Source organism: Manacus candei, unplaced genomic scaffold (assembly GCF_025592945.1).
Source record: "Manacus candei isolate 608988 ecotype Guabito, Panama unplaced genomic scaffold, ASM2559294v1 h1tg000014l, whole genome shotgun sequence".
Taxonomy (NCBI): domain Eukaryota; kingdom Metazoa; phylum Chordata; class Aves; order Passeriformes; family Pipridae; genus Manacus; species Manacus candei.
The window spans coordinates 61,008,126-61,030,655 of record NW_026138062.1 but is presented as its reverse complement, the minus strand read 5'-3'; the positions used below and the strand labels follow the sequence as shown (position 1 = coordinate 61,030,655).

At 37.4% G+C, this 22,530-nt stretch overlaps 2 protein-coding genes across 8 annotated transcripts in view; one reads left to right on the top strand and one right to left on the bottom strand.

Annotated features, from left to right (window-relative positions):
- The window catches only part of CMSS1 (cms1 ribosomal small subunit homolog), a 223,668-nt gene that overhangs the window by 43,230 nt on the left and 157,908 nt on the right, over nucleotides 1-22,530 (top strand). Inside the window, exon 1 of one of the 6 annotated variants that reach the window (XM_051781050.1) lies at nucleotides 17,772-17,850. The exons of the other annotated variants lie outside the window; for them this stretch is intronic. Coding sequence (XP_051637010.1) covers nucleotides 17,787-17,850 — 64 coding nt within the window. The 5' untranslated portion in view covers nucleotides 17,772-17,786. Of the gene's footprint in view, nucleotides 1-17,771; nucleotides 17,851-22,530 lie in introns of those variants that run through there. 6 annotated transcript variants of the gene reach the window in all.
- The window catches only part of FILIP1L (filamin A interacting protein 1 like), a 144,287-nt gene that overhangs the window by 40,993 nt on the left and 80,764 nt on the right, over nucleotides 1-22,530 (bottom strand). The window lies entirely within an intron of this gene.

Below are 22,530 nucleotides of genomic sequence, written 5' to 3'. Positions count from 1 at the left end.
CATTCAGTGCATTTCTTGCAGGTTGCAAGTTTTACAGGAACCTCATGAGGCTGTTGCCTGCTTTGAGAGCACAGGCTTGTCAGGCACCCACTGAGGTGACTGTGTTCTTGAATACAGCATAGGAACTCTTAAGAAGGCTTGTTAACACCATTGGTATTATACAAAGAGGAGTACAAAGTTGTCATAGTTTTTTTTTTCTTTTTAGTGGTTAAGTAGAGAGAATCCAGAATTCAAATAAATCTTGAGTCCTACATTTCATTGTTATAATTCTGTTGAGCAGGCTTCTCTTGCATCCTACAGATTAACCCAGTGAAAATGTAGCTGTTAAAAAGCTTGACTGAAAGGGAGTAATGTTGTAAGAGAATGGATTCTAAGGAAGGCAAACTTTGCAAAGGGAGAAAACATTTTTTGTTGGGCCGCCTGCAATAGTAGAGTAAAACACAAGTATGTTCTTGGGCCCAGAGACCCTTCTTTGGGTTTCTAGATGCTGCATTTAGGTTACAAAACCTATGTAATAACAGACATACTTTCTGCTTTGATAAATCCCCCCTGCCTTAGGATTCCTGCATTTAAAAAGCCTTTTCTTATTCTCTGTAACTTCAGTAGCTATACACTAGTCCCTGTTGAAAGCACAGTCCCTCAAGTTATTGGTGATTTCGATACCTGGTCAAGGAATATATATTGAAATAACGCAGAGGCAAATGTATCCTATACAGGCTGTTTTAGATTGTGGATTCTTAGGGATGTAATGTAACTTGTACAACTTTGATCCCTTTGGGATTCAGAATTGCTGAGCTATCCAATAGATTCATAGTTTAGAAATGTGACTTAGTAGTGTGGTTCAATTCTCTGGTCTGGAAAAGTATTTACAGAATTTCTTGATCTCCTAGTGTGTAGTCACGTGTAGCTCTTTGTGTTAGTCTTGCCCACAGCAGGTACTGTTCAGGGAGTCTCTTGGGCTTGGGGAAATGTATTTAACAGACTCAGACACTCCACAGCTCCAGAGTCTGCAACAAAAATTTCACAAAACCCCTGAGTGAGGAAGGGGAACAAATACAAAAGGGTATTAATTTGGCCTTTTTATGGCAGCTTGCATGAGACATGTCAGCCTTAAGAACCATTACCTTCAACTCAGCAATGCCGTAGATGTGACATATCTGGGAACACTTTTATTGATCTCATGTCTCTGCGTGTTATGTCAACAGGATGGACTATTACTAAGAAAGTCTTTTAAGAGATGAACTCAATGCTTGAATAACCTACAGCTTGCTTCATGCTTGAAAATTGAACTCAAGAACAAAGAAAGTGGTTTAAAGAAATTATCTTCCAGCACTGAAGGAAAGACAAAATTTCCTTTTTAGTCCCTGAAATCCTATGCTCTTTAAACAGTCTTCCCTGCAGCCTTTCCCACTACTTTTTTTTAGTGGGGTTTTTTAGTTGTTGAGTACTTTGTTTGTAATCTGTTTTGTTCAATTACGTATTTTTAATCATAAGGATGAAGTTTTTATTCCTTTTAACATAATTTCCCGTTGATAACTTAGTTGAAAGCATTCTGACAGAGCATAAATTCTGGCTTCCATTTCCCCTGGTCAATGAACTCAGGAACTCATAATAGGAAGACTAATATTAATTAGATGAAAGATAGCTACAGTCCATACAAATTGTGTTTATAAAGGGTGTGATCATGATGAACTGTGTAGAGTTGATTAAATACAGTGATATATTGGGTTCTTTCTTGTAGTGATACGATTTCATATAAATGAAATCTGAAGTGGCATCTTTTGCTACAAAAATCTTATTGTAGGTTTGATAATTGCTAATAATTTATCTGATAAGCAGACCGTATTTTTCAGAAGAAAGTTAAGCTGATTTCTTAAATGGATATAACAAAATGCCATAGACCTTAGTACTCTTAGGTGACTCTGCAGAACAAAGATTTAAGCATTGTAAATTTGTTGACCTGTGGGTTGTTCACACACCTCCCCCCCATCTCCTTCCCAATAAATACATAACTGCATGTATAGGTAAATATTTGTGCAAAACTCTAGCCAGTAGCAAGGACTCGCAGCCTTTCTGTGGAAAATGGCACCACTTATTATTTACTTTAACTTTTAAAACGATACATAATGAAATGTTTCCATTCCTTGTATAATAAATAGAGGCCTAGAACTAGAAAGTTGCAAAAGAACAAGTATTTTCTGAATTCCTAATGTGTGTTGTGTGGGTTAAATGAAATCCAGTTGTGCATGACCTCTTAGTTTGATTCAAGTTGACTTTTCCTGCTCTAAGATATCTGTGTTTTGGGACACATGAAGTTTGTTAATTCTTTGCATTTCTGTTTTATTCTGTTTTTCTGGGTTTATTTGTTTTTATTTCAGATTTCCATAGTAGATGGGCAGAGGCTATTCTCACATAAAACAAACAGTCCTTGACTTTGCTGCTGAGTAAAGAGGAGCGAGCGTACACGAATCCAACACTACCAAAACAGGAGTTATTTTGCTAGACACCTAAGATGTGTCCAGAGTGACATAAGGTTATACAGGGCTTGACAAGAATAAACACTTTGAGAGCTATAAAATGCCTTTGACCTCGGGGCTTGGGAACGTAAGTGGAGCCTTAACTTGTAGCTATCTGCGTGTTTCTAAATCAAAGCAAGTCATGCCCAAGAGATGTGAAGTGTATTTTGCTCAGTGGTCAGTGTGGTGGGTGGTTACAGTTCTTGGAGCAGTTCTGGTAGGCAGAGGTATCCCTGCAGCAGAAACACTCATACCTCAGAGGCTTGTGGAAACCCTTGTTGGTGGCTTTGCTTGTGGAGGGCAGGATCTGAGTGGGAGTGAGTTCGGAAGTGCCTCCAGACCTTCCAGGAATTACTCTGAAAAGTTTGCACATGCAATTGTACACAAAGGAGTTGTGGATACTTCTGAACTTTTAGGGATGATGGTTCTAATGGATTTTGATTTCTTCCACTTTTTAGAAGAAGTGACTGAGGGGCTGTTTGTGATACCTGAGCTTCAAATGCTGCACTGGTATGGGTTCCACTTGTGTTGATGTCACAGAGTTCGGGTCATTTAACCAAACTTTGTCTCATTACTTTTGCTTCAGTATTGTGGAAAATGCTTTCTTGGAAGCATCTTCTCTGTCTTAGGTACTTCTCAAAAGCAGGAAAGTTGCCCATTTTTGGTAGTGAATTCCTGCAGGCTTCAGGGAATAGTATTAATGTAAGTAATACAAAAAGAAGGTGAGAAATCGTGTTTGTGGATTCTTTTGCAAGTATAATGATTCATTTCTTTTCATAACTGCAGTATAGCAGAGAAACCAAATCACCTTGTAGAGTTGTTTTTTAGGGTTTTTTTTCTTTAACTTCTTCACCAGAAAAGGAGGATTACATTTGTCAGGTTATGTTCCAGTTTGTCTTTGTCATGTTGAAAGAAGAAAATTTGTTAGTGAATTATTGGAAGTGGAGGAAGGACCATGTGAAGATGCCAATGTCCAGTGGAGTGAGTGGGAAGGACTGGTTAGAGGCATTTTTAGCTTTCTACTGGAATGTAAGGAGGCTTATTGATTGCACTGTTGTTCCCCTTAGGGAGGTCAGTGGGAAAGGGAAGAGGTCCAGAATCAGGAAGTAATCCACATAGAGTACCAAATGCATGCTTTTCACTTTGACATTAATCTGAGTTCAGAAAGGAAGCTGGCTGTCTTGCTTTTCTACGTGGACTTATCTTAGAAATCTCTTATTTCAGATAGGGCCGACTTATTACTGTCAATGTCATGGCACTGAGCGTAGTGCAAGTGGTCACCTCTTTCACAAGGAAGAAAAATGTTCACTTTGTTTTCTAGTAGAGCTCTAGGTTTGGTTTTGTTTTTTTTTTTGTCTGTCTTCATTCTTCTGACCCTGATATTGTTCTGTCTCTCTCTTCTTAGTAATTTCTTAATTGAGAGTGATTTTACTGAGCTGATAATAGAATCTTATTGTTTTGTTTTGGTGGGTATTTGAATATTTTATATTTGGTGGACTTTTTTTCTCTTTTAAAAAACACTTCTTCACTGATCTGAAATATGAAAGCTGCTGTATGTAAAACCCCATCAGGTGACGGTCCCTTTAAAAGTGTTTGTATGTTTTATGACTTCATAGAGTGCTACTGTTTCTACTTCACTACTGTTTCTACTTCGATGAACAATGAATGTAAAGGGAATGTGTTTGTGTGCAATAGTTGAATGTCAATCCTAAGTTAAACACTTTCATAACTCTTAAGCTGTGGATGTATTGATACAAGTTGGATTTCCATGTATAACTTCTCTCTTTGGAATTGGACAGATCTTGTATGTGTTCTTTTGGCTGATGCTTTTTGATCCTGTGTTATTTAAAGTTACTCAAAGAAATATTTTTTGCTTTAGTATTCATAGATACAAGTTGGGAGAGGGTTTTGTTCCATTTTTTGCAAACCTATTAAATTCAAATGAAGTTGGGTTGTTCTAAATGGTTTTCTTGTTTTACTAGTTTGGAAGAAAGTTGTGATTGTGATTCTGCTCTTGGTGTCAGAAAGTTTGTAAAAGCTACAGAGCAAGCAAACCGTAAACGGAGACACAGCTCTGGAGCAGTTGAGTGGTTCAGACTGAAAAGTGTTTGGGCTCCTGAATTCTCTGGTTCACAGTGGGCATGCTCAGATATTTTGTTGCTTCCAAAGTAGTATTACATCATCTTAATTGCAAAGTCACTATGCTATAGCTGTCTGTACATCCAAAAGAGCTCTCAAGTGGGATATAAAATATCTGCATTACATAATCAGAACAAAGCCTTTATTGGTTGATTGTACCCTTAGGGTGGGATGCTGAATGGTGGTTGCATATGGAAGATGTAATCTTGCAGAATTAACCATTTCCTAACCATCCTATCAACAACTGTGAAGTGAAATAATAGCCTGGGGATAGGATTCGCTTGGGAAGAGTGTAACTAAAGAAAATAAGATTTTAAATTGGTTAAAGGAGTTCATCTTCTTTCTGTAAATGCACTTAAATGTATTGAAACAAACAGAAAGAACGAGAAGAGTTTTATGGTTATGTTTAGAGACTGATTTGCTGAACTTTCACGTGGCATAATTACTGTTCTTAATGAATTCAAAGGAGGTAGACCAATTTCACTCAGACTGTGGTTTTAATTTGTTGGAAAATGATCTGCTTAAAAACACTGGAAAGAAATTTTTTTGGTTATGGAATATTAAATTTGTCTTTCTGAGCTAATTTAAGCACTTTTTAGAGTTATTGATTTGTTAAGGGCCATATGTGCAAAATTATTGCTATATGTCTGGTGATTTTAATTGGTCCGGTTCAGAACTGATCTGGTTTTTAGTAAGACCTTTTTTTGTGAAAGGTATAATATGGGGTTTATAGTTCTCAAACTACATGAAAGTGACACCAAAGTTTGGTCTTTTATTGATTGTTGTGGTATTTTGTGTGATCTCAGTCTAGTTTTAATGAACCCAGATTTCATAAACCTCATATTAAGTAAAATAAATTAAATAAATAGGTAAGTCCCTACTCTGTGGGAAATGAGACCACATTAAAAAAAAAAATCAGACAAACAAATACCTCACATTAAAAATTCTGAGCTTTATGTTATGATGATCTACATGTGATTTCCTGTGTTGTCTTAATGCAGTTTTTATACATGGCTTCAGGGTAAAATTGCACCAAATTTTCAAATTAAGACTTCTAGTCAGCCTTTAGATAGATGTACTTTTAAATCTGGAAGGTGTTTTTCAGTGAAAATACTGACTGAACCCAAGGCCACAGGTTTTGTTCCTCTCTTCCCTCTTGCACTGCTCCCAGACTAAATTCAGCACCAGTAAGAGTAATCCATCAATATTGACATTGTTTTTGAGATATATTTGTTGAGGTGTGAGAACTTGTTGGCTTCTTCTTTTGTTATTGTGCCTGTCCCAATATGTCCTTAGGAATCATAAATTTGATTTGGTAATTTCATAGAATCCCCCCAGTTCTTCTCCAGACCAGTTCCAGATGGTCAGTGCTCCCATTAAAATCTTGAAACAAGATACTCATTTTGGAAGTGTTGGCCTCAAAATACTGAATCTTTCAAGAACCACTGGGACAAAAAGTGTGTGTAATACTGAAGACTCTCAAATGAAAAGCAAGGCATGTACAGAAAAGACAAAAACAAGGGCACACGTAGTGTCATAGGTGTTCTTTGAGCTCCACTGCTCTGGAACTGTCAAGTATGTGCAGGAGTTGCAGGGAGAGAGACTGCAAACCACTGGTAAACTGAGCAGTGAGTTTACAAGAAAAGAATGTTGGATCACCAGTGTTGATGCTTGGGTAAGCGATTCACAAAAGAATCTTCCATCTGGAAACTGAAGGGAGAGAAAGTTTATTTAAGGTGGCCTTTAAAAAAAAATTTAAAAATTGCTCCTCTGGTACGTGGCTGCAGCTATATATTTTGCAGCATGAGTCATAGATGGCTTTATAGTTCTACATCCCCTTGCATAGGAGGAATAAACTTTGGAGAAGAGGAAGTTAAGAGAAAACAGAAGTGTGAACAACTGCTAATGGTGCTCTCTCTGGCTCCATTCAGTCTGCCATTTCATCCTACTTGAAGGGGGTAATTCAGAGATTCCTTTCTTGGCACATAAGTGGCAACATATGTTTGAAACAGTGAGTGGAAACTGTAGGAAGAAAATGACAGGCATATGGCAACAGAAGGGCAAGGAAAAATTTGTTGCCCTAACGTTAGCCACATAATTGGTACACTTAACTTCTGAGCGACTGATTTATTTAAAGACAAAAAATTTACGCTCCATTTATTCAGATTTTCTTTACGTAGCCTACATCTTGCAATGCCTTCATAATGTCTCTGCTCTCTGAGGGAGTGGAAGGTGATATGAGAGGTTCAGAGCCTCAGCAAAGGAGTAGAGGGGTAAATCTGGATGCAGATAAACAAACCTACCTTTGCTCATATTCTCATTTTAAAAAAGAGGAAAAATTGAAAATGTCCTTTATTTTAATATTAAATGTTGTGCTTTCTTTTTTTACCATGTTGAGTTAGCAAGCATGTTTATGGCCTAATGTTACCTAAGATTTACTGCTTATTGAAAAGAATAGCTGTCCTGGAAACAGGCATCATCTGAAATAGTGTTTCCAGGGTGAAGTACATGCTGAGGTAACCTGCTGACTTAGTCAAAGAAGAGTTTCTACCCACGCATACATCTGTGCACAATTGTAAGCAAGATGCAGTATCTCAGACTCTATGTGATGTGGAGAGAATGTGGGTAGCTCTTTCTGTTTCCTCAGTTAAGTTTATGCCTTGAGTTACAGAATTAATTTGAAGGGAGAGTGTTGTTGGGAAGGTCAAGATCAAACCTGGTCCTGTAGAGCTTCTGTTGACACGCAGAATGTGTGTTTAGGAACATACTTTGGCCTGAAGGTGAAAACTCTTCCATCCAAATAATCTCAAAAAAATGCTTAGGAGGAAAGCAGTCTGTTTTCTTTCTATTGAGAAATAATTAATCAAAACCCTGGGAGAATGTCTCCCACCACATTTGCCTTCAAAAGTGTGGCCTCTTTTTCACAAGAGTGGGGGGGCCCTTGGAGAACTGTAGCTTGGCAACTGGTTGGTTGTGTTATGGTGCTTATTCCGTGGGGATCTTAGTCCTCACATGGAAAAGGAAAATCAACTAAACGATATTTTAATTTTAACTCTTCTCTCTGACCTCTTTTGGGTCTGGGATTTTATGGTCTAGTGATTTAATTTTGAGATGGTAAGTCTTATGTGAGATTATAAAGAAATACTCATAAGTTGGTTGCCTTACGCCAACAAATGTATTATTTTGGGGAGGTGAAGCTTTACCAAGCTTAAATTCAGAAAGTGTGCAGTGTTAAACTTCTAAAAATAGATAAAAAGCCAGCTGTAGCTTTTTTAAAATAAAAAATCAAAACAAAACAGCTTCCATAGTACTCTTCATTAACAAGTAACACTCTGAAAACTTGAGGAATCTGAGCTAGTTTCTTTATCAGAGTAAGTGACATTGCAAATACTGCCAGCAAAAGGAATGGAAACAAATGTTTTGAAAGGAAACCTATTTATGTTATTTTGGTTGTCACCCATGTTAGCAAAAAGCCAGGAAATGGCATCTGGAAACTGTAGAAATCTGTGGAGTTAGTTAGGGGTTTTCTTTCTTCCGTTTTAGCTGGGGAGGGGAACCTGTACAGCAAAATTTATTAATGTACTACTTGTTTTAGAGGAAAGAGGAGACATTTTCAAAGACGTTGCAGGAAAATTATTACAAATATTCTATTTGGTATCTTCTGTATATTTTATTTTACTTAAATGTAAATGTGTTCAATTGTCCCAGAATTTGTTTGGGTGGGGGTTGTTTTTTTTCTGTTTTGTTTTGTTTTAGTAAGTTGACTGGTGGAATCACTTCCATGCGTGCAGAATCCTGTGATTAATTATGTGTGGACTGCAGTGATGCAGGTCAGAAGGGACAAGGACTTGTATCCTTGTTGTGGGGCCCTGCTTCCTAATTATGAATCAGCTTGTAGAGTTCTGGTTGTGTTTCAGTTTCTGAGCGAGCAATGGCCAAGGAAATAACTACATTCTGTATCATAAACACTTCAACCGATGGGAGTTTTTTCCTTGAATTGGCCATCACACCCGCATAAAATGCTGTGGGGACTTGTAATGTTTGAGGTAGAGCTTTTTGCCTCAGTACTTTGGTTAAAACATACAAACTGTTGCCCACTGTCAAGTGTCAGAAGAGAATGAGTGTATGGTCACTGTACTCCACCACCATGTAACTGTAGTCTCAAGGTGTGACATCTTTATGTTGTGGGAAACTCAAAGTAGTTTGTACAGCCTTTTTAAGCAACTTTTGTGTGCCATGACTGACAGTGATCTTGTAGAAGGGCAGATTTCGAATGGACATGTGTGGGCTGCTTGCTGGGCATGGAACACACTTGCACGAGTAGTTATTTCTTGAGGAAAGCTGGCAGCCTTTTCAGCAGAGGGGCAGGGAAGGGACCTCTTGTTTCCCATTCTCTGAATTACAGTCTCGGTCTGATGTTCAGTTTTCAGCAGACTGCTTTGTTTGTAGACTAAACTCCAAATTTGTCAGTGGTGCAGACAAAATTACTTTGTCCTATGTTAAACTTGTATTTGTCAGGTTTGCCGTAGAGGCACTGAGAGAAACCCTTTTTGATCCTAGTCTAGCCTTAACTTCTCAGCACTAGTGTTGTAGGGCATTAATCAGAAGTAGCTGTCTCCTTCGCTTGCAGAGCTGCTGATCTGAAATCCCATTAAATTTGCCACACAGAATTTGAACTAGAGCAATCTCTTCATGCATCTTTCCTTACCTTCCTTAACAAAACCTTGTTCTTAGTTCACCTGATGCATCTTTCTACAGGACACGGGAAGATATCTGAAGATCTAACATATTATAAGGATGACCACCAACAGTGTAGCTGATTCTAAAAACATTGGCATGATTAATCATGCTCACCTGCCTTCTGTGTGTCTTACCTGTGCTGTCACATGGCAGTGGGTATGAGCTATTTTGAGGAGAGTCACTAATTGACTTTGATTTGGGTGTCACTGTCATGGTTGCCTTTTCTAATGCTGAGAAGATGGGATGTTCTCTCAGCTGTGACTTCTAAATGGGTAGATTTGAGCTTTTAGAATTCTTTAAATCCTTTTGTCAACTGTCATTTGAATTGGTTTTTTCAGGCTGAAATATAAGCATTGTTGGTTTGATGTGCTAGGATGAGTTTCTTCCCTGGGTCTTAGGGATCAGTATGCTTGTTTACTTCCCCATTCTGTCCAGATTGCTGATGCTGTTGTAGATTGTTTTCCATGTTGAAATTTTGCCTAGAGATGATTAAGAATTGCATATTCTTTAGAGCTCTCTGAATAAACTAAAGGGACAACAAATCTAATGCTTTGGGGGCTTTATTGCAGATTATGATTGCAAGTTTGTAAATATTCTAAGAGGAGGATGCAACATGAGTAGAATAAAGATCTGATGTAAATATTTGGTTTTTAAAGTCTAGAATGTCTTCTGATGCTATTTTATGCCATTTCCTTTTAAGCAGAATGTTTGTATGTTTTTAGAAGATGTAAACTCCTAAGATGTTAGCTAACTAGTGTGGAGAAAATAAAGTGTGTAAAAATAGCCTACCTGTACACTAATGAAATAAATATTTCAACAATGTAAATAGATGACAGTAATTGGAACCTAAATGCACTTTTTGAGATTATGGTCACCAGGTCAGGAATTTTACGTTTCTGATTCATTCCTTCCCTTCTGGGAATAAGTATTACAAAATCTATTCTGTTTGCTCCCTTCCAGGAATCCAAAATATCTTCGTTTAATTTTTTTATTGATTTAATTGTATTTAGGGTACCAAAAACAGCCATTACTATTTCATAGTGACTTGAAAGTAGAGAATAAAAAGATCTTGTAAACAATGTTAGGACACTTATTCTAACATGAGGTCAGGACTCTTGATATAGGATGCCTAACAAAAGTGTAGGAGGTAGACTGTAGAGTATGCAGGGAGAGAATAATCTGTTCTCTAATAATATCTTATTTTGATTTCTGATAGGAGATACATTTGATTTCAAAATAGTAATTTTCCCTTCTTTTTCATGCATGTTGCTGAATCCTCAGAAACAATTGTTAACCATTTCGGTGCCTCTGTTTTGCATCAACAGACTCAGCAGAATTTCCCAAATTTTTGGGTTAGAAATTTCTGGTAAAAGTGTCATAACCTCATCATCAATAAAAGCAACAAGCTTTTTGATGTACTTTTAATTTTAGAGTTACCATGTTTTTACGTTCATAGAGGCTTTCTGTCTCCATAATGTAAGGCAGACTAAAGAACAGCTCCTGAACTGCCTTCACTTTCTGTTCATGATGCACTGTGTGTGATGCATTTGATTGTGTCCTCTCTTAATATATGAAACAAGAAATTGGACAGAGAGAGCAGACGAGTGAGTATATAAATGTGTATGGAAATGTCACTGAATATGGACATTTCAGCTGAAAGATGGAATTCAATTAAGAACATCAGATGTGTAAAACTGTGAAATAAAATGTATCTCAGTACACATATGTACAAAAATATGAGTGTGTATATATGTGTGTGTATGTATTTATATGGACCTATGTTCATCGAATGCATTAATGTCAGATTGCCAGAAATGTGGCACGAGAGAGGACCATTTTAGCTCATGTCAAGACAATGTGCTTTAGTAATTTCTCCATCCCTGGAGAGCTTATTAAACACTAAACAAAATGTCTCAGAATATAACTGATTGAGTGTTTTAAATTATGCACTTTTGTTTGGCTCTTGGCCAGCTCCTCATTGCAGAGGGCTGTGGCAAACAAAACCTGTAATTTACACTGACAGTATCATGCAGTTCACTCTGCAAGCTTCTCAACTCAGAACTTTTATAAAGTAAACATTAAAACAAAGCTCAGGTTCTTAATGTAAACACATTTTGTAACTTTAAACTTAGCCAAACAGTTTAGAGTCAAATAGTGGTTGTATTTTTTTCCCTTTCCCGTGAAAATGTCATTATATGTTTTCCCTTTTCTTTGCTGATAAATAGGGATATCCCAACATGAATAATGAGAAAAGACAGCAGTAATCAAAGAACTTTTTTTCTTTCTCACATTTCTTTTTTTTTTTTTAACCATGTGGGTTTAGCATGAATTTCCTAACCATTTTATCATTTACTAACAAGTGTATCCCAGTGAGGATTGACACAAATTCCACCACACATCACATACCTGCTTATCACATTCCATTTGTTCCAAACTCAGAGTGAAGCATGGAAGTTAGTGGACTTCTATGAAATGCATAATTTTCAGATATTTCTGTGATTTTGCTGTTTGCCTTTTTTTCCCCTCCCATTTCCTGAATTAATTTTCTTCCAAAAGAGTGTTTCCTTGCGAACTGAAATGTGAGGTCTAATTGTGTTGCCAGAAGTAGAATGGGAAGAAACCTGAATGGGCAGAAGCAGTGGATGTGAAACACATAACCTGGGTCAGTCAGTGGTCAGTACCTGCACGAGGGAGAAGTACAAGAACCTGTGCTGCAAGTGTGTTATAAATCAACAACCTGGTGCAGATCCATCTTTCAAATTGCCTATTCCAGGAGAGGTTACAGAAAGGAGTAGTGACTTAGCTGAGTTACCTACAAGTCATCACTTTTGGAGTGGGATTTTAGTCGATGTGAAGATGTCTGTCTTCAGTCAGTTGAGTGGGGCTGTCATGAGTACATTCCCATGGACAACACTGCGATCTCAGGTGCCACCTCCAAAATGGAGACATCTGAGCAAAGTCCCTTGCTTTAGATATCTTCATCTATAAGCTGAATCACACCTCTGATGTCAAACATGGAACAGAGTTTACCTTTTGTTTCCAAACATAATTTACAGCTACAGTGGAAAGCAGAGAGGGGAACATGAGCCCCAGGAAGACAGAATTTGCTCCATGTTAAGCTTACTAAAAGGTGAGGTAATATAGCTATTATAAGATTGTCTGGATACCTCATGTAAGAGTGGAGAAACAGAAACATTACCTGAAAAGAAAAGGAAGGTTAGGATTCTTTTTGAGCTGCAACCAAAAATACGTGTTTTGCCGTAATGACTGCAAGAATATGTACTCTTTATAGACTTGATGATAAGAACAGAAAAGGAAATTAAATGGAATTATTTCAGTACTAAGGACTGACGTATCTGAGGACGGATGGATAAAATAGAATAAATATATTTTTAAAAAAATAAGAAGCGAATGCATGGAACTTGCATAGGAATGCCTGCTTAGAATATACTTTATGAAGAACTTATGAATTCCTCTAGCACGTAGTTGTATGTACTCTCTTGTTTTATGTATTTGTTCTAAGTGCAATGACAGTGAATAAGACTTGACACCAGTAACGATTTAGTGTTGTGTCATCCTTCAGTTTTACACTTGAGGAAAGTGAGAAGTTTTTGTCAAATAAGGAAAAACTTCCTAAGTGTTACACAGCAAATAATCAGCTTTTTTCTTTCCTGCTGTAATTATAACAGCTGAACAAACATGAGGAGAAGTTTCTGAAAGAATTGAGGTAGAGCTCTGGATGCTACAAGAAAGTGATGTTCAAATGGTTCACAGTGGTTTTTTTCTGCATTCTTGGTCTTAGTGTCATCTCGTATTAGGATTCAAGTATTCCTGTATCCTAATTCTTGAAGATATTTCAGTGTCTTAAATATTCATCATATACATTTTGCATAATTGCTTTTTTATTTGCGTGGATTCAGTTGAAGAGGTCTTGCAGTATGTTCCCTCCAGCATATTTTAAGATAAATGTAATTCAAGATATTTTTAGTATTTTTCTTTTAAAAACAAACAACCTCTCCCTTTCTTCTTGGAGGTAGGAGAGCTTGACTCTATTAGGAATAATTTTTAAAAGCCTAACTGTTCCCATGAGCTCAGCATCTTTATTCCTCTCCCCATTATTTTTATGAACTGCTGCATGCCTTAATGCATTGGGAAGTCTGGCTGCAGTTCTCTTAAGAATAAGAAGGCTGGATGCCTAAGCTCTTTTGAAACTATGACCCCACATGCTAGTACTTATTTCTTTAAAATTTGACTAAATATTTCATTGCAGATATTTTCAAGAGACTTATGCATGGGTTCCTATGATCTCATTCTTAGCTTTTTAGAAAGAAAAGAAAAAAGTGAAGGTTGTGATATTCTACAACTTTCTAAATATTCAGCTTTTGCAATGGCAAATCAAACTTCTGATGTTACTTCTTAATTTGTGTGCAGTAAGGATGGATAGCTCTTTCTGTAGGGTTTGTAAATCCAGCATTATTTGCTGTGGAAAAAAGCTGTTTGTGTAGTAGTGAAACAAAATGAGTTATGGAAGTTTGTTTCATGACTGGATTTTTTTATTGTCCAATAATGTGCCAGGTACTAGGCTTCCACCCTGTTAGGATGAATACAAATTTTTTCTGCAATGTCCTCTTACTGGGGTCAAATTGGACTCTTGCTTAATATCCTGGACACTAAAAGATACCTGTTTTCAAGAGCTCCATAGGCATTTAATAATTTAGAAGTCTTTGTTTCTTTCTTGCATTTTAGTTGAAATTAGTTTAGGGATGAGAAAATGGGATGATGATGATGGGTAGGTGCATAGCCCAAGAAACTCAATTAAAAATGGAGCTTGATAAATATTTATTTCAAACAATTGTAAGCAAATAGTTAGACCCTTAGGGGTTTTTTTAATGCACATCAAAGTGCATGAAAAACATATCCCTGCCAGGAGACAGTAAACGAACTGCTCTAAACTCAGTCTTGCTTCAGTTCAGGTACCAGAATTAGCAGGACAGAACAGCAGAGTGTTACTTAAGGACAGGTGAGGAAGGAGAGCAGACTTTGGCACATGATTCTGCTTTCCTCTCAGCTGACTGGAGTTTTTTGTGTTTGCCAGATATGTACCACTTCTCTTCATTACTATAGTTTCTTGTTAAAAAGTAGCTCTGCCTCCCACTTCCGTCTGCTTTATGGCAGGAATTACCCATCTGCTCATAGCTCATCGGGTTCTCATTCAAGTTCTTTTAGAATACTTAAATACCATTTAGTCCTAGTAAAGTGCTAATAAGCTTGTTGCTTTGTGTTGTGCAAATTTGATTTAAAGCTTTTTCTGTTAGCAGATCAGTTTCAGATGGCTTCACAGACTCTTTCTCCATAACCTAAAGTGAAAACCGCCTTGACTTCCAAAATATTGGACTCTGCTGTCCGTCAGGGAAGAATACAAATGAGAAAGAACTAGGGTTGTGACAAATGAACCAAATTAAGTTTATACCTTAGTGTTCAGAGGAGAAGAATGTCCAGATTCTGATTCCTGCCCTTGTCATTATTTTGGATCTATGGTCAGTAGTCTAACGTTTATTTGATTATCTGTTTATATATGTACTTCAACTCACAGAAAGTCTGGATATGCTTTTACACAGTTAAATATATTATTTTTCTCCACTTTTCTACTTTCCTTCTTTTTCTTTGTAACAACTGTGCAGCTCCTACATCAGCATAATGTGTTTTCTAATTCTATTTTAAATACTGTATCGAATAGTATAATCATATTCCTCTGAATGTTTTCTTCTCACATACTTTAGAAATCATATTCTATCCATGTCTACATTTACAACTGGACAGACTAATTTTTATGTTGGATTCTTGGACCTGGAACTGAATGGGAGTCCTTGCACCCTTGTTCTTTGGCTGTTTGGTTTGTAGTTGGTTTTTTTTGTGGTTTTGGTTTTTTGTTGGTTTGGTTTGGTTTCTTTTTTTCTTTTTTTTAATTCTGCTTGTTTGAAATGCTCTTTGGATAGAAAGAGCTTTGCTACTTCCTGTCAAACTTCATTAGCTACTTAAATGCTTTATTTCCAAGAATACAGAGTTATAACAATTTCATTCTTAATCGATGTATCATCCTGAACTGTGCATGCATTTGCACCTGCCAACTTTCTACTGAGTTTAAACAGTCTTCTTCTGAATTTTAAGCTTAAATACCAGCAGCCTAATTTTGTTTTACTTTAGGTAAAGTTTGTGCATCCTATTCCAGAAGTCTTTCTGTAGTCTTAATAAAACTGAACTCTTTCTTTCTGCATCTTTTTTTCAACTACTTTCTGAAATACAACTGTACTGCCTTAACCTGTGCTTTGGTACTAGAATTATTTTAAAGATGTAACCATGGAGACAGTCTTGTTGTCAGGTGGCTAAAAAGCTAATTTTTTTATTTCAAGCACTTTGCAAATTCTTTTATATGTTGCTGTTTTTATCATGAACAGCTCCTTCTCAGTTTTCTCCAAGAAATGGATATCTGCTGGATACCATAAAACCAACTATCTTTGCATTTAGTGATCAGAATACCCAAGGGCAAGTTTGTCTATACTTGTTTTGAGACTCAGATCTTTGCATATGTAAGTATTAAACTACACATTTTAATGAAATGCTGGCAGTGAAACCTGATATTATATGAAATTAGCTTAACTTTAAGATTGGTTACAGACAAGAAATTTAGACCAAACTGTTCTTAAAATTTGATAATTCTTATAAGCATCTATGGAAAACAGGCTAACAGATAATCATATAAAATGTATTTTATGAAACTAAAAGGTTTTGAATACCTTCTTTTCTTTCTTTGCACTGGAATGCCTGCTTTTCTTACTTTTCTTACTTTGCATCTGAAGCTAATACAGAGCTAAAGAAGATGGGAATTCATAGAGATCAGGATCTTGAATCTGTAAGGAACATTCCTTTGATAAAACTCCATGCTGTTGAATATCTGCAATTGCAAGAAATGATGCATTCAAAAATGGTATTATAAATTTCCTTACCCTTTGGTAAACTGAGAGATTAGGAAGGTAAATCAGCTCAGTATTTATACCCTACTGTAGGTTTAGTACTGTGTATCTCAATAATCCTTTATTTCTAGGGCAAATACTGCACTCAGGGAGACCTAAAGCACACACAGACGATAACAGCAGTTTTCACTGTCTGTTAAGGAGAGTTGAACTGTATAAAGTCAGAGTTTGTTCATTGCTTTTTCAATCAGAGCTGCAGTGTTGGCTGTTAAATTGTGCTCAGAGACCCTGAGAAAAATGGGTTCTGAACCAAAGATGATCTATATAGGACTGATATTTCAGTAAGAGTTGTGGTGGGTGACTAGCAATTTATAACATGGATTTATGGATGTAGTGCTGTATTACAGTGGTGAATTTTTGATAAGCACGTTTACAAGGTCCTCTGAGTTTTTAATACAGTGGTTTTCATTAAGTTTATTTATAACCTATAGTTTTTATTGGCTATTCTTAAATCTAGCCTATAAGGATTTTGAAGCAAACTTAGAGATATAAAAAGTTAAGTAACTTTATCCAGTAAGTGTGTTTATCCAAATATGTCCTCAAACTTCTCAATTTCCCTTTTAGAAAGCCAATTAGGGACAGTCTGACTCATTCTCCTGTCTGACAGAATACGAGGACATCCAGAGTTTAGCTGGCAAGACTATTGAAAAAAAGGGAGAATTTTAGGATTTCAGTGAGTGAGTCTTGCTTCTCAGTTCCTCAGTTGGATGTAAGATGAAGTTTTGAAATGAGAAATGTGAAATATTGTCTAAACATTTAATAAACTATGTCCCAATTTCCTGATGACTTAAATGCAAATTGTAGGATCTGAGCATTCCTAAAAGTCATCTTCATAGTCATAAATTTTGTATGTCAGACTAAGGTTTACAGTGCTAAGAATTTCCTGATAACCCTGACATTTTTAGCATACAAATCAAATTGAAGGGAGAGGAGGGTGCATGATCTCCATTTGTGCTGAGTTTTACTTTCTTTTCCACAAAATTGTCTGGTTTTATTCAGGCTGTGAGGAGGGAGGCTAGCATGGTGTGCAAGGAAGTGTGAGTGAGATGGTAACTGAAATGGAAGGACAGTTTAAGAAAAACAGGGGTTTATACCCTGATAATGTTTGTGGGATATGTGTCTATGGCCAGTGACTTGAAGGTACTGTGAATCAAAGTGCTCAGGCAGAGGAATTTCCCAGTAGCATATAAAAGGCAAGACTTTGATGGCTTTTAAAAGTCAAGAACTCTGTTTTAAGCTGCAGGTTTTTAATCAGCTCTTGTAATTTCAAGCAAAATGTGTGACTGGAAAGGTATTGGCAAGGAAGTAAATAAGGCAAAGAGCAGTTTTGGTGACACTCTTTTGCGATGCCATAACTTGGATGCTGTCTCTGCTGAGGCTGCTCGAAGTGTCTTGGGCAGAGAATGAGAGCAGAGCTGTGCAAGGTATGTCTCGTTAAACTTATGTACATATTTGAAAACAACCATGTTTCTGGATTCAGTGAGTTTCCCTTCTCCAACGCTCTTGGCAAAGGGGGAGTCTGAGAGAAGGTAACTGATGCTAGGCCAGACCTGGCCGACATAAATCAGTTAGCTGTCTGGGTATTTTCGGTGTTATTAGCCCTTTGGCACTTTTAATTTCCTATTTTGGAGGGGGGGCAATGAATGGCAGAATACTTCCCCTGTCCTCTTTCGGTCACAGCTGTTGGGTTTGGATTTTTATCTGCTTGTAAACTAATGTTGATGATCAAGTTATGGTTTGAGAGTCTTTAGTGCTGGAGCCTTCTGTTGTCAGTGTGTCCGTGCAAGATCTAGCTTTTACTGGTCATGTTTCACAGCATAAACTTTTCTGTGGGAGTGTGAAGGGACTGGTTAATTCTCTGCTGCTCAGTCTTTGGAGTTCCTTCAAATCATGCCTCACGGGGGCCATTGTGTTGGGTTTTTTATCCCAAGGGCTGTGCAGCTGGGACCTACCGCGGAAGGGGAGTAGGCACTTCTCCCTTCAGAATCGTCCTGAAGCAGCAGATCTTGCTGCAGCTCACTCAGACTCTCATCTTAGAGTTTTAGCTGCTGTGGATCTCAGCTGGGTCTGTCTGTGACCAAAATGGGTTCTTTTTCAGCCTTAGCCAAGTTTCTAGTTATCTTTCAATAGAGAAAGGAAGTACTGTATTGAGCTGTTAAGGACAATAAATTATTGAACAGATATAAAAGTATAATTTTATTTATGGCAATGCAACTTTTATAGAACATTTCTACAGGGATTGAGACCTTTGTGCATTTTGGCATTTGAAATAAGAAGGAAAATTGACAACAGCATGCTTGGAGAACAACCCTCTGTTGCCAAGGGAGAGACTAGATGGTCTAATGTTTTTTCTTCTGACTACTCTCATTTGCTACTCTGAGCCACCCACCCCCTCTCCCCCAATAGGGGACTGAAGCACAAATTTTAAAAATGAAAGTTCATATGTCCTTCTTGAACTTTTAGTTAATTTCTGAATTTCTACATATTCTGTGGTTTTTTTCCCAATATTCTTAGCAGAAAGGTTACTTTTTCAATGTGTTCAGACTCCTGGTCTTCAGGCACCTTATCCAAATGTGTGGTGTTTTCCTGAAAGGCTGTACAATGTGCATTTCAGGCTCAAGAAACAAAATAATGTACTTCCATGAAAATCAAAATTATCATGTAAGAAGATTTTTATGTTTATTTTTAACAATTTTTTCAAGTAATCTCTGTTCTCAGCAGATTTAGTGCTTCTGATTTTTCTTATGTATTCTCTGTTTAAAATGACTGTCTCAGCATGGAGACTGAGGCTGTGACATTTTTCTTAAAGTTCTTTTGTACGTGTATATAATGCTCAGAGATTTTCTAGCTGGGCATGAGTGCACTGAAACTCACAGCATGCCATGGGAAACTTGGTTGAGTTTAGATCTCAAGTCTTGGTAACTGATGTGTGACCTTCATTCTCATGGCCATTTTTCTCTTGCCTGTTCTTAAGATACGAAACTAATTATAGCACATGCAAGTCCCTTAAATTTTTCTACCACGAGAAAGATCTTCATTGAGATTTCTCCTCCTCCACATTCAGACAGGAGTACAACTTTTCCCATAGCAATGGTTTGTCCTGGAAAATTATGGTAGTGTCAAATTTTCTATCTTAGAGAACGATTTATAGATTTTTCTGTCTGTCTGATGTTGTGTGTTTTCTTTTCAAACTCCGGTTATGAAACCCTGTGCCAATTTCTCCTTCTCTCACAGCCCCACCCTGCAATGAATCAGAAGTGCACAGTGTCTTTTTTTGGTCACAGGTCTTGGTACAGTCATCTGCTTTTATTGTTGCTTATGATTAGGCTCGTTCTGCTGTGCCACACATGGAGTGGTGCACTCAGTCTTATTTGGAAATGTAAATTGGTGACTAAAGCGAGGGCCTCATTACTGAGGGCAGTGCCACACCAGGAGCATATTTGGCCAGTGCTTCATGCTGGTCACTGATTAGATGTTGATTTACAAGAGCCATAAATATTCTAAGACTTGCCAGCTTAGTAAGATCATCTTTCCCTTTGAACTCTGACACTGGTGTTAAAAGTGCTGACCAGGGCTACCACCAGGGTGGCTCTCCACAGTTGTCCCTTTCAGGAGAATTTGTGTCCTTTTGCAGGGAGGGCACAGGGCAACGAGCAGCTCTTTCCCCACTCATGAGGGTAGCAGTGTAGGAGAACATCTTCTGACTAAGGTTATTCGTTTTGTCCTCCCCATCCTCAAAGTGTGCAATGATAGTATTGGTTGGTAATCGTGATAGTGTGCCTGAAGCAGTGAACAGACATGTTATGTGCTCAGAATTAAAAAAAACAAACAACTAAATATGAGTCTCACTTCTCTGTGTCATTCCACCAGTGTCAGTGGAGTTGCATGAGAAATGGTTATCATCTAGATCTTGCATCTGTGTGCTGATTACAGTAGGTGGAATAATTTAGAATTGCACCATGGATCTAGAGAATTTCTCAGTTACGTTAACGCTGAGTTGAAAACCCTGTTTCTATTTCTATTTGTTCTTAATTTTATATTGAAGAAACAGAATGTGACCTTGTTTAACAGTTTTAGAGTCTTAACCCTAAATTCTATTTATTTGCTCTAAGATAAATTATTTTTGTCTTCCACCATGCACAGAGACTGTTGTAAGAATCTTTGAATCCTTGAATTTTGACAAGGATTTGATTTCACAACATCTGTTGAAAGTTATGTAGTGCAACAGTACATAGTTTTTCACATACGAGCATGAGGTAATTAATCTGTGTACATCACTTCCTTGAGTCTGTCTTTGTGCCTCAGTGGTATTATTAGTGGGGCTGTCCCATTGGAGTGTAATGTAGAATAAGAATGCTAATATTTTGCTTGTGGTGGGTCTTTCTTAGTCACCTACAGAGCACTAGATACCCATGAAAAAGGTCAAATGTACAGAGATCTGGCATCCATTCCACAGCTTGCAAGACATAGTCTCTGGCATATGTAATACATAGAACTCATTGCCAGAAAGCTAAAAGGAAATGATTGCATTTGAGTACAATGCAATCGACAACAATAGTTCAGTGTGCATGAAATTAAAACCCGCTGGTAACACATGTAGAATAAATAAGTCAACGGTGTTTATTTTTACTGCAACTTTCTATAGAGATAAGGTCCTGCTTCTTATATTTAATTGACTTCATTATGAAAAATAGCAAATATTAATTATACTCACTCTTATAGAATATTGAATTTTCCAGACCTTCAGTATGTTGTTGTTCCAATGTGTAAATGTGTTTGAATTAAAGTATAGCAATGTTATCCTGGTAACATACTAACACACTTCACCTTTTAGCTAAGATCACTCCTCTCCTTGATGCCCTGGCCCAATTTTCAAGCACTGCTCACTTGACCTACTGTGTGTAGCAATTACTTTAATCTGACACTGAAAAAAACCCCCAAAACACTTTACCTAGTGTGCTCAGTGTCATGAAATCTCCTTTCTTACTTACTCAATACCTGAGCAGTATTATAACATAATATGATTTAATTTTGGTACAGCTTTAGTGTGATGTTTAGTCCATGTAATAACATTTCCTTACTCAGTAAGAATGTACTGTGAGGGTACACAAGAGGAAATACATGGCTTTAATGCAGTATTGAGTATGCATTCAGTGAAGATACATAAAAGGCTGAAACAGCTAATGTGGAAATGATAAAAAAATTGAAGTGAGGGCCTGGAAAAGGATTTAGTTATTTGGAAGTACAGAAAGATATGTTTGGTTTATATGTGAGTGGGAATTTTTTGTTTGCTCGTTCTTTTGTTTTGGTTTTTTTCAATATTTATTTTTCTTGGAGGTACTATGAAGAAAAATTTGTGAGTCTTAAATCTAGAAAGGTTCAGGTAAAAATGTGCCTAGGTACAACAGACTGAATGACAAGTGGTATGTCTTTGTTTTAAGAATGGAGCTATTAGAGAAGTGTAAGGATGAAGCCAAGGGCAGAGAGTTAAAAGACTGAGTTCCCTTCTTGTCTCATGGAGTTGGGGATGATGACAAGTTGCTCACATGGTGAGATTTGTTGTTTTGGTGGTGGTTGGAGTAGGCTTGAGTCATCATAGAGATGATGGCTGGCTTTGAGTTTCTGTGAGGAGAAGCAGAGTGAATGGACAAAGAAAAGACCTGAAGAATAAGACCTATGGGGTCCTATGAACAGAGCAGAGGTGGACAATGCCAAGTTTCCAATTCAGAGTACATTGAAACACTCAGAGAAATGTGTCCAGATGGAGTCACAGAAACTCTGTGTGGGCAAGATGACAAGGAAGTACTGAAAGCTCATTTGTGCCCAAGGCAGCTGAAAGATCAGAGACAGTGAAGATGGATTAGGTTCAGAGCCTTGCCAGAAGAGACATTATTAATCTCTTATTGAGAGCGGTTTTGGTTAAACATTCCACAGAAGCCAGACCAGAACGATGCCTACAATGAAACTGAGGGAAAAGGTCTTTTGAAGATGCCTAAGACTGCATAAGGACCCCAGGCAGCCAGCAGAATCACTGACCCTTGGGGATCTTCAGTAGTCAGCTGGACAAGAATCTGAGCAACCTGATCTGACTGTGAAGTTAGCCC